Source organism: Protobothrops mucrosquamatus, unplaced genomic scaffold, assembly GCF_001527695.2.
Source record: "Protobothrops mucrosquamatus isolate PMUCROS unplaced genomic scaffold, P.Mucros_1.0 scaffold853, whole genome shotgun sequence".
In the NCBI taxonomy this organism is placed as follows: Eukaryota; Metazoa; Chordata; class Lepidosauria; order Squamata; family Viperidae; genus Protobothrops; species Protobothrops mucrosquamatus.
In genome coordinates this window covers 157,437-169,311 of record NW_015387108.1, presented here as the reverse complement: position 1 = coordinate 169,311, position 11,875 = coordinate 157,437, and the positions used below count along the sequence as shown (strand labels likewise).

Genomic DNA, 11,875 nt, shown 5'->3' with positions numbered 1-11,875 from the left:
GCAGTTCTATTTACATCCCATTTTTTAAAAGCATAAAATTTTACAGTCAGAGGTAGCCCCGGCCAAAAAACAGGAAGCAACACTTTTTAGTATAGTAAAAGGCGTACAGTAGGTTTTCATGAGCTACAGTTCACTTCATCAGACAGCTTGCTTAAGTTATAAAAACTATTATCAGAGTCCTTCCCAAAAATATAGTTTTCAAATTCCTGAGTGTAAATGTTGCCCTTATATCTGTAGGTATGGGAAATAAAGGTAGTACAATAGCAAAGGTGGCCACTTGTTTTTCTTTTGAATGGAAGTAAAATAATGTTTATTTACCTTTCGAATAAAGTTGAGGCTAAAAAAATGTTCCAAGATGAGCAGCAGCTCAGAGGCAGGAGCCTGGCTGGCCTCTTTTACATTTGCCTTGTTACCAGTTGGGAGAGCAAAGTATTGATGCTGCAGACTGCCCTGCTCAGTCTTCAGCATTTCAAGCCCGATTCTATGAAAGCTTCGCTGTAATTCTGTGTCAATTTTAAATTGTTTATGAGGACTGGAGTGAGAACTGGGGAACTGAAACAGCATGGAACTTTGGGGGCTTGCAGTATTTTTTTCACAAAGGACCTGGAATGTGCTACTTCCCCCCCTCTCCCCCAATATTTAGAATTCTATTTACTCAGGCTTATAGTGTGGGGTCCTTGGTGATTTCTGAACTTGGTTATTTTCTTGCAGACATTTCATTACCCAACCAGGTAACATCGTCAGTACTAGAAAAGAATGAGGTTTGTTCTCTCTATATATGTGTGGCCTGCCCTGTCAGTGTTGGTGGGATTGTTTTTGGTGGTTCCTTGATTAAGCTGTTGTTAACAGTTTGATTCTTTGTGTTGGTAGTTTCTTTCTTGGGATATTGTTTACTACTTGATTGTTGGTTAGTATTGATCTTGTTCATCTCTGCTAATCTGGGTGTTGATTGCTGCCAAGTAGATGTTGTGGTCTTTTAACTTTTTGATTGCTTTGAATGGTATGTAGGTGTTTATCTGTGTGTGCCTGTTGATGAGTGGCAGGCATCCAGGAATTCTCTAGTGTTTTTGGACCTAATTTAGTCTAGGATGCTCATGGTTTCCCAGTTGAAACTACGGTGAAGTCTACCAATTTCTTGTGCAATTAAGGAGTTTTCATCATATCTTCTGCCAGTTGGTGTTCATGGATGTGCTTAGCTAATCTATCTTACATAATTGCTGTAATAGCCCTTATATTGTATGTTGTAGATGACTCTTGTTTTTATTTTTGAAGTTATTGAGTCTTTTGGTTTACTTAAGACATTTTAGGGGACTTTAGTTGGTTTGTGTACTATGGTTGTAATACTATGTTGGTTGTTTCTGAGATGTTTTTGATGTATGGCAGTGATATCCTTTTCATGGCTTCTGTTGGTTGTGCTGTAGTGGGCTAAGGGGTCAGGCATGTTTTGATAAGTTGCGTGGGTATTTATTTTATTGGAAGGTGTTATATAGATGATCTGTTTCCTTTTTCTGACATCCAGGCTTGCTGCAGTGTGTTTATGCTTGTCTGAATAATGTCCTTACACAGCTTCTCTTTTGGGAGGTTGGATTGTTATTTTCTAGTGACACACTTGCTTAGTATGGGTGGTTTTATGATAGACTTATGTTTCTAATTTGCAGTCATTGCCTTTGCTGATGGCAATATCCAGGAATTTTAGTCCTGTGAAGATGTTGCTGATGGCTTCATGTGTCTTCTCTAATTGTTCCTTTTTTATGAAAAAGGGGTCATCTAGTTCTGCCATGGATTCTTTCACTAATTCTGGGTCTATGGATATTAAGAGTTACAGGAGGCATGATGGTTCTAAGCAGAAATCGAACAGGAGAGGACAGCTGATAGTGATCTGACCTACCATTGTGATGTGTTCCACTTTTGAAACCTAACAGCAAGGAAAGAAAAAAAAAATGCCATGCACATTTAAGACTATGTGCAACAACCGAGAACAGCAAGTAGCACACATTCCTCCTGTGTTAGTTTTTAATATTCCAAGAGATGCAAATACCACCTTTTAAAAATCAGTTACATCATTAACATTTTGTCGGAATTAATTTCCACGAAACAGATTAATCTCTTCATAAATACAATGGCAATAATATTTTTCTTTAAATATTGCTTTCAACTTTATATAACCTTGGCTTACTTTTTTTTTCACAGCCACAAAATTACATATAAAAACAATCATTTTGTTATCATGACAAACATTTCAGATATCACCTTATTAATCAATATTAATATCTGGCTGAAAGAGGGAGTCAGATGATATTTGCTGAAGGGAATTTGAATTTGAATGTACAAAGACTCCTAAGCATTAATGCTGATAAAGGTCCTTAAGTGATGGTGTAAACAGTTTGACTTCTGGAATTCTTCCCCACCACTGTGTAGCAAAAACATGTCAAGGTGGAAAGGGTATTTTGTAGTCTTCAATAATATTTTCCCCACTTGCGCCTCATTTCCAACCGGGCTCCACCGTTAACAGTGGACGTAAGACAAGCCATTCTAGCCTTCTCCAGTTAAAGCCTTGCAGCCATTGCGTTCCTTACAGGTATCCTAGATTCTAAAAAAGAAGGAATATAGTCTGCCAACAATTCTGAGCACAGAGAAAGAAAGATCACAAGAAACATTCCAAAGTTTTTATAGAAATAGTGCACATTGTTTTAAGTATGCATCTGAGAGAGACAGAAATATTTAATAAACTGAAATAAATTGTCAGAAGTGGTGACATTTTAGGTATCCAGTCTGATAAATTATGGGGAATCACAAATAATCATGAACAAATACACTTTTGTCTAGGAGAATGTATTTTCTTTATTCTTGTCTTTAACTGTTTCTGTTAATAATGGTTGATTTAATAACATCCACTGAAACCACAATAAAGCTCCATTTCATTACAACTACTGAAAACAGATTATTTTAATACTGTACTTTGAGAATTGTAAAAATACAAAAATATAATACATTCTGCTTCCTGCTTTGAAAAACGTAAGAGGCATACATAAGTTCCCTTACTCTATAGGATCAAATATTAATCCACTGTGAACAGTGTACAATAAGAAGCTAACTTTTACTGAACCAGAAAGTATTAGTTCATTTAAATTAGTATTCTGCCTGCTAGTGTATGATAGGAAGTAGATTTCCAAGATTTTATTTGGACTTTTCCCAGCTAAGACAAAAGCTTACAATTAAAAAAATATATTCATAGCATGTAAATCCTCTATAGCTGGACAGAGACCTAAAAGTTCCTCCAGAATTTCTAGAATTCTTGATCACTGCTAAGATCATTAGCATTTTTTAATTGTTATCCGTCACTACCATTATCAAGTCTATGAACTGTTTACCTGTTTTATCATGGAAGTCAAGTACTATTATAAAAATGGAATCATCTACCCAAATTTTGAATTGTAATAAGTAGCCAATGTAGACAGAGAGGATGTTTAGCTCACACAATTGTCTCTCTCAAGGAGAAGTCTAACTTTGACTGATCTTAAATTTCCATAATGGACAGTCCCAGTTCCTTATTAACTTGTCTATTAGAATCGAAGTAATCAAGCAGCCAAAGGTGAACGTGCAGTATATCTAAGGATATTTCACAAAGTACTACTAGATCTGGGCTAAAGAAGCTTTGTTCAATATAGATAACACATCTCTTAACAATAGTCAAAGTGCCTCGTGCCACATTCTTCCTATCTGTAACATGCCAGGCTACCACAGGAACCCACTAGAGAAAGATTATTCCCTGCTTTCTGCCATCAGTTTGACAAATGGGAGTAGTAGGTTTATTACATTTTTTTAAAAAAACCCAGCACAAATTTAATGAAATTTAAGCCATTTAATGAAATGTGCAGGTAATATCCATTCCCCTGCTCCAAATTCTCTGTAATTCAATATCTCCTACTGCATTCCTTTTCAAATTGTACTATAATTTCTAACTTGCATTGTTGTTTTTATCAACAGCAAAACAAAAGTTTAAAAATCTAGACATAAAATTATCTTATGTCAAGGTTCCCATCCCCAGATTCTTATATATATCAGTTACGCAGATTTATTTATCAGGTCTTAAAATATGACCATCCCAAACTACAGGAACAGATGCAAAATACAAAGAAGGTTTTGTTTTGATGGTAAATTCCACCCATCATCTAATTGACAGGAAAGAAAAAACAGGAAGAACAAACTAATGTTAGAATGTGAATAGTATAATAGGCCTGTGCCTACACACAGGAAAGAATGGTGGACACTGGCAATTGCCAACAAGGTGTTCCACCCTAATTTATGTAAATGACATGATAACAATTCAGTTAAAACTGGTTTTATTTGCATGGAATAAAATGAACCATCTATATAAACAGAGTGATGCAATGAAAGACTCTTCATTTAATTGGGGAGAGGGAAGATTTTATAATTTATTCAGATGCACACTTACCAAACATTCCTGCAGTCTTAGTCAGAGACTCTTTATTTACTCTGTAAGTGAATCCATCCATCCTGGTGGTGGAGGTGAGAAGGGGAAGAGAAAAATTCTGAATGAGATTCTATAATATCCAGTCTTTATTGGGGGAAAAAGACTATGAAATGAATTCTCTGAGCATGTAAACATTAAAATTATTAATCTTGCCATCAGTGCAAAAATGTTCAAACATTAAATGCTGAAGTACAACATTTAGCACATTGATCAAGCTGGCAATGCTTTTTACTGCTTGAAACGTAGAGCTTCAGTGTCTTTTTAAAAGAAAAATAATAACAACCATAACTGTTCATTGTAATCTGGGGAATAGTTAATCTATTATCTAAAGAACAAACAGCACATAAAACATTTAACCTCTGAACTGTTTTATGAAGTCATCAGAATCCCTGCCATACTTGTTGGTTCAGGTCAAGTATTTATGTTGTCATTAGTTTAACTGTGCAAAATAATTAGATCAATGTATTTTATTTATCTATTCATTTTATTTATTTATTAAATGTTTATGCCTCCCATTTTCCCTATAAAGTGGTTCTGGGCAGCTTACAAATTGTAAACATCATACACTAGCAACTTTGAAGACCAACAGATTTTATTATAAGACTTACGTTAATGCCATATAATAACATTTGTTAGTCTTAAAAAATGAAGTATGAGGTTTTTGTGTTACCATAGATCAGGGGTCTTCAAACCTGGCCCTTTTATGACTTGTGGACTTCAGCTCCTAGAATTCCTCAGCCAGGCATGCTGGCTGAGGAATTCTGGGAGTTGAAGTCCACAAGTCATAAAAGGGCCAAGTTTGAAGACCCCTGCCATAGATTAATATAACTTTCCTACAATGTGGTGCTATTTACACTTGTTCCAGATATGTATTTGGCTAGAATACTTTGTAAATACAGCTTAGCCTGCGAAAGGCACTTGTTTCTCCACAGGCAACATTTGCTACCTGATTTAAAGGTTTGGAATACTCCATCAGTTGTGCAGGTCATTTTGATATTGCCTGTCAAGGCTCATCTACGATATGGCCCCAAAATCTGTGGGGAATAAACACATCAACTCTCTGAATTTTGTCCTTCATGACATCATTATATAATCTGTCAAATAACGGACATTTGTTCTCATACCGTGAGTCATGCAATACGTATTTAAGCATTTGCTCTGGCCTTCAAATTAGGACCACTGAAGAGAGTTGTCACATTTACTGACATGGAATTGCCAGATTCTCTAGTACATCAGGTATTCCAGATTGTGGTAGCATCAGTTGTGGTAGAGTTCGCAAGAACGTTCCAGCAGTTCTCTTAAATATTTCCGTTTCAGTCCAATCTATTAGACGTGCAGCCATATTTATAGGTACAGGAACACCTACTTATATGCAGTGCCTACTCCTCCTACATACCCAAGTCATAAGAAGGATATTCTTATGGATGTTGCCATGGATTTGCATTTAGTGTCAGAAAATGGTTGTGTCTTTTTTTCTATGAAACAAACCATGCTATAGCTCAATTTGTCAGGAGAAGAAGTGAGCCCCTCCTTACCATAGTTTAAGATGGGGCTAAAAACCTTATTTACACAGTCTTTTAATGTTTTATTGTAATTTTTATATTTTTTGTTAAAATTTGAACCATCATTTTCATGAATACTTGACTGTGCAGTACACACTCAGAATCACAAAGAGAACAAATGAATATAAATCTTTACAAAAAATATATGTACAAATTTGCTACCTAATCTCCTTCATGATCGATATATTGTACTGCAAACTATAATGTCTCCAAAACTGGGTGGAAAGTGAGACCAGGGCAAGGAAAGCTCCCTTTGTGGGCAAAAAATGCTCGTGATTTTAGCTACATGCTAGAGTTCTTTTATGTTTTGTATTTAGCACTGGATGCTCTGTAGAATGGTAATAACATCACACCCCTTCTTCTGAATATTTTCTACTGTTAGGAGATTGATAGTAATTCAGCTTCTTCATTGAGTTCCAGATATTCACAACTTGCCTCCAGAATTGTGAATGCTCCAACACTGGAAGTTTATAAGAAGAGATCGGACAACCATTTGTCTGAAATGGTATAAGGCAGGGGTAGGCAACCTTGGCTCCTTGGCCAGCCATGCTGACTCAGGAATTCTGGGAGTTGAAGTCCATAAGTCATAAAAAAGCCAAGGCTGCCTACCCCTGGTATAGGGTTTCCTGTTTCAGCAGGGGGTTGGACTAGAAGACCTCCAAGGTCCCTCCCAACTCTGTTATTCTGTTATATATACTCACGTTTTCATTCTGGCCACCATGCCTAGTCGCACAAAAGCAGCCAAAGCATTTTTCTGCATATCCGAAGACAGGATCTCATAACACTGCGTGCTCCCTAAACAGGAGGAATGGGAGCAATGAAAAATGCAATCCTTCTATTTCAGAGCTAACATCAGTATAACATTGTAATGTCCAAATCCCACACCTGTCTCCAGAAGCTGGGAAGCAAGGCTTCGGACTCCAAATACAAAGTGCTTCTCAGTAAAGGCTTCATTTGTTTCATTAAAAAGGTATTTGCAGATTATCTAAGAAAAACATTTAAACTGATGTTACATTGGTGTTACTAAGCACATCACAAAATAGTCACAGTTCTTTTTACGGTAAGGTAGGCATACAATAAAACTGAAAACATTTCAGCTGAAAAGTACTTCTCAATATTTGAAAGAGTTGAAGCTGATGATTAAGAGCTATTTTTTTTAAAAAAAAAAAATCAGTATTCCCAGTAAAAATATATTTTTTTCTTTCTTTTTTGAATGGAAATTTTCCCATACTATGTACCTCAATCTGTTTCTGGAAATTTTATGTTACAAAGCACTTTGTAAACAAGAACTGGAACTGTCTATGTGATATAAAGATAAGTAAAAAGCCAGAAACACCAATAGGAAGAGGCTTGGTAAGAAAATTTCAGCCCTTCCATTCAATATTCATTTCACTGGATCATGAATGCACTATAATCCTATAACATAATAATACTCAATTATATCTAAAATAACAGCGTAGTGAGGTGACGCAACCTTATGTAAAAGGCTGGGTCTGTTTCCTTTTCCTCTGAACATATTTGTGCTAATCCATTAGAGCACATTGGTAATACTAAAGTTGCCTTGCTTAAATTAGAAAGATGGTGGTGGAAGGAAGAGGTTATAATTCAACGAATCAACTTAAAATTTAACCTTTAAAGCCCTAAACAGCTTCAAATATAGCCAGGATAGGCCACATGGTGGCTCCCTGGTAGTATTGGGAGTTAAGCTCCAAACCTAGGCAGCAAAGCATGAAATTGTGGAAATTAAAGAGCCAACCATCTGAAAAGTAACAAAACTACCTGCTCTCATTTGAATATATTGTAAATCAAGGTCGTCAATTGGGGGCCCTTCTTCAGATGCCTAGAAGGCTTTTTTCATGGCATTGCCCTCAACTCTTCCCCAGGGAAATTCTCTCCTAACATGATGAACTTTAATTGCTGGGCAAAGACCTCTTTACTTGACAGACATCTAACCCAATACTAGATAATATTTGCACTCAGTAATTTTTTGGTTCATTTCTTGCTTATCCATAAAACTCTGCAATCTTGTTTTATGATAGACTTTGAGAATCTTCTTCATTATTATGCTCAGAAAGCGTATGTGTATTACAGACACAAAAACTATTGGAATTAGGAGACAATATATTTACAGTAAGAGTTAAAGATAGAAACTCAGCACTGGCATGTAATAGTTATTATCATTCCCAACAAAAGGATGGCCACTAGTGAAAAGAATGTTGAAAAACTCATACCTGATAACCTTCTACAAATGGCTTAAACATCACACTCAAGAAAGTAATTACTGCACTTCCTTTCTCTGTGACAAAGATCTGCTGTGGCGTGTCTTGAATGGCTCCACATTTTGTAAGCAAGAAACAACCTTCTTCAAAATCCTAGAGATTAAATAAATCTCTGTTATTTTTTTAATGGCTGTAAATCAAATGTAACATCCACAATTCATTCTAAAGTCAACCAATATGCACAGAAGAGTAAAAAGCAAATCTACAGATCATGTTAACATCTCAATATTATTTTATTAAAGTCCAGTAATATGACAGCGAGATGGATGATGAGATAGATAGATAGATAGATAGATAGATAGATAGATAGATAGATAGATAGATAGATAGATAGATAGATAGATAGATAGATAGATAGATAGCTTCAATACGAAGACAAAACCTTCCAATCAAAATGAATATGAACTATTTTCCAAAATAGGCTGACAACAAAAAGAGGAATAGTTTGCAGACAGATAAGACCATGACATTTCTGGCCTCAATGGCGCCTACACCATTCATCCCCTGCTAACCAAAGATAGAAGACTTTCGTAACTATGACCAAGGTCTGGCTCAGAAAACTTGCTGGTAAATAATCAGTTGCAAGTTCAGATATCAAACTACATCTTCCAACAGACTTCACCACTGGCTAAGTTGAGCTGCTGAGAGTTGTAGTGCAACGCAAGTTCTCAACTCCTATTTAAATGATAAATAATGTACATCTCTCAGAATTCTCCAAGTATTTATTTTCTAGTCACAATGGTAGCTGCAACTGTTTTACATCCAATTATTTATACTGTAACCTTCAATCAGACTATTGCGCTACAACATTCTTCTTTCCCAGATAACACTGATGGAAGAATTATAAGCTAGAATGCACCTGACCTAATTGGAACGACCTGCTTTATGGGGCAGAAATCAGCTCCAGAAGGAGGGGAACTCATATGCCCCACCCTTTCCAATACAACTTCAAGATAGTTACTGAGAGCTTTTCCTGCGGCTTTGATTGGCTGCAGATTATCAGCTCAGCAAAATATGGCTTATCTCAGTGGTGGCAAACCTATGGCACAGGTGCCAGAGGCGGCACTCAGTGTCCTCTCAGTGGGCACACGTGCTGTTGCCCCAGCCTTGCCTCCACCCGTGACACCCTCTTCACCAGCAGCGTCCTGGAGAAGAGTTGCCCCCGAGCATGGCCCACGCGGAGCAGTGCAGTCAAGGACATGGCAGCCAGGCAGTGTAGACAAGACTCTGCCCTCACGCTCCATCGTGCACAGTTGATGCTGCGGGGCGTGGGCAGAGGCCATGGCTGCCATGGCGCTGCTGGGTGATCTGCAGCGGGCCCTGGAGGCGGTGAGTGGCCCTGTGGGCAGGCAGGGTGGGGGTGGGGCAGGGCGTGAAGTGGGGGCAGGGCCAGTTTTTGGGCACTTGGTCTCTAAAAGGTTCGCCATCACTGGCTTATCTGAAACAAGTCCATTTTAATCCAAAACATAACCAATGAAAGTACTTTCCTATAAATACCTAGCTGCAATTAAGAATATTCACAATTTGGGTTTGGATGTAGTAGAAGATTAACTTTTCATTTCCTCCATAATTTCATTGTTACTCTTTCTGTGTCCATTGCAATCATTATGTAAATAGTCTGGACTTAATCAGATTATTGGTCAATCTTTTTACATATAATTTTTGTAGCCCCCTCAAGGCAGAAAGGGTGTAGTAGGTAGCCTTTTTTTATTTGTTTTGGGGACTAAAGGAACAAAGTATGTATACTGAACCTTCTGGAAGCTTAATCATCCTACTTTATATGTTTATTTTTCTAAACATTGTGGAAAAATCATAGCTAAAAATCAGCAGCGTGATCAAGGAATGCTTTGGAATCATGCTTGTTATCAGATCACTTGTTCTCCCCCCCACATCCCCCAATTCCTAGAATTCTGGGTCTTGCATTGAGAGTTTTGCTCCCAACTGCTCTGTCAAACAAGCATAGTTTTTCCAGTGCAGAAGAGAAAGAGTTTGTCAAGAGTTTTCCGTATCAAAATTAGGAAAAAAAAGGGGGCACAGAACTTGAAATGAACTTGAATGTTTTGGAACTGAGCACTCTGTACTGCTTTGAGGATTCTTGAACTATTATATTGAGGCAAGATGAAGTGCCTTTTCAACCTGAAGAGGCAGAGTAACTGAATTCACCACAATGCCTGTAGCAAACAGTTGTGACTTGGCTTACGCAAGAGCAAAGTGAAGGACTTTTATGGCCCAGTAACCACACTTGGGAGAAAACGTGGGCTGAAGCAACTTCTCCTTTAAAAGAAAGCAATTAAACTAGATTAAGTGGCTGTGTACATACTCTTACGCCAGCCTATTCATTATGGATTTCCTCTGGGTCAAAATGGGTATGAATTAAATGCGGCAAAGCCTCAAATCCAAGCAGTGGGAAGAAGAGGTAACACCCCTAGGATAAGAGCAACTGTAGTGGAAATGAATAGGGGCAGTGGAAGCTCCGCAGATTTGGGACAAAAATGAAAAAAAAAAGAGCACAGACTGTTACATGAGAAACAAGAAAATTACAGAACTGAAAGGCTATAGGTTGAGGGCATGTAAGAAGGAGCTCATGGGGGACAAGAACGTTACTCCACCCATTTAAAATGATCCTGCAAACTGATGACCTCTTGGTTCTTTTTTGTCTCCACTCTCCAAACTTTTAAATATTTTCCTATTTAAAACTATTATTATAAGTGGAGCAATTAGGTTACCTCAAAAACACTCACTCATAATTGGGGTATCAGTGTAAGCAAAAATAATTTGGGGATGACTGAACAGAGGTTTATTTAATCCAAAGACAGTCTGAAAAACTTTGTGTATTGTTTACCAATGGGTAATGATTTTTTTTTTCAGGTGATTCAAATAAAGGAGAAGATATTTGGATGGTGGTTGCGATGTGCAAAATGTTACCTTCTGACTGTTTTGAGTCTGAAATTTCATGAAACGTCCCATCTGCAGAACTGCTGGTTCAACTGAGAAATGAGAAACTCTTAGTGCTCTGGAAATGCTTTGAGCTTGAAATCCAGTTTTTTAAAGCTTGAATCAGCTTTCTTTCAAACTCAAAATAGGGGGATTTTTTTTTGTTTGTATTTTGTTTTCATAGAAAAGAATATCAAGAAGTTAAAAAAAAACAAACACAAACCCCCAAGGCAGAAAACTGCCTCTAGTCTTTTGTTTATATTTTTTGTTTTATTTTTTGTTTTCATAGAAAAGAATATCAAAAAGAAAAGTTAAAAAAAACCCAAACCCCCAATGTAGAAAACTGCCCCTAGTCTTAATCTCAATTAAGTCATGACAAATTCCCTCAAATATTAAGAGCTCAAAACCTAACAGCTTACCTTCAGGGATATTCCAGGAAAGAAGATAAATTCTTCAAAAAAAACATCACGCCAGAATGAAAATTGGTTATAGACTTCCTCTGGAAAACAATTTTATTTATGAGTAAGACCTTTCTTCAAAGAATTATTCTATTAAAAGACAACATGTGAAAGATGCCTTTTAATGTACACACACACACACACAGA

The 11,875-nt window shown here is 37.0% G+C and overlaps 1 protein-coding gene across 1 annotated transcript in view; it reads right to left on the bottom strand.

Annotated features, from left to right (window-relative positions):
• Window positions 1-1,999: 1,999 nt before the first annotated feature.
• The window catches only part of GNPAT (glyceronephosphate O-acyltransferase), a 33,729-nt gene continuing 23,853 nt past the window's right edge, over window positions 2,000-11,875 (bottom strand). The window contains exons 11-16 of the mRNA XM_029284700.1: window positions 11,690-11,769; window positions 8,289-8,429; window positions 6,943-7,042; window positions 6,759-6,852; window positions 4,457-4,518; window positions 2,000-2,590 (exon numbers count right to left, since the gene is read on the bottom strand). Of these exons, the coding sequence (XP_029140533.1) occupies window positions 2,547-2,590; window positions 4,457-4,518; window positions 6,759-6,852; window positions 6,943-7,042; window positions 8,289-8,429; window positions 11,690-11,769 (521 nt within the window). The 3' untranslated portion in view covers window positions 2,000-2,546. The remainder of the gene's footprint in view (window positions 2,591-4,456; window positions 4,519-6,758; window positions 6,853-6,942; window positions 7,043-8,288; window positions 8,430-11,689; window positions 11,770-11,875) is intronic.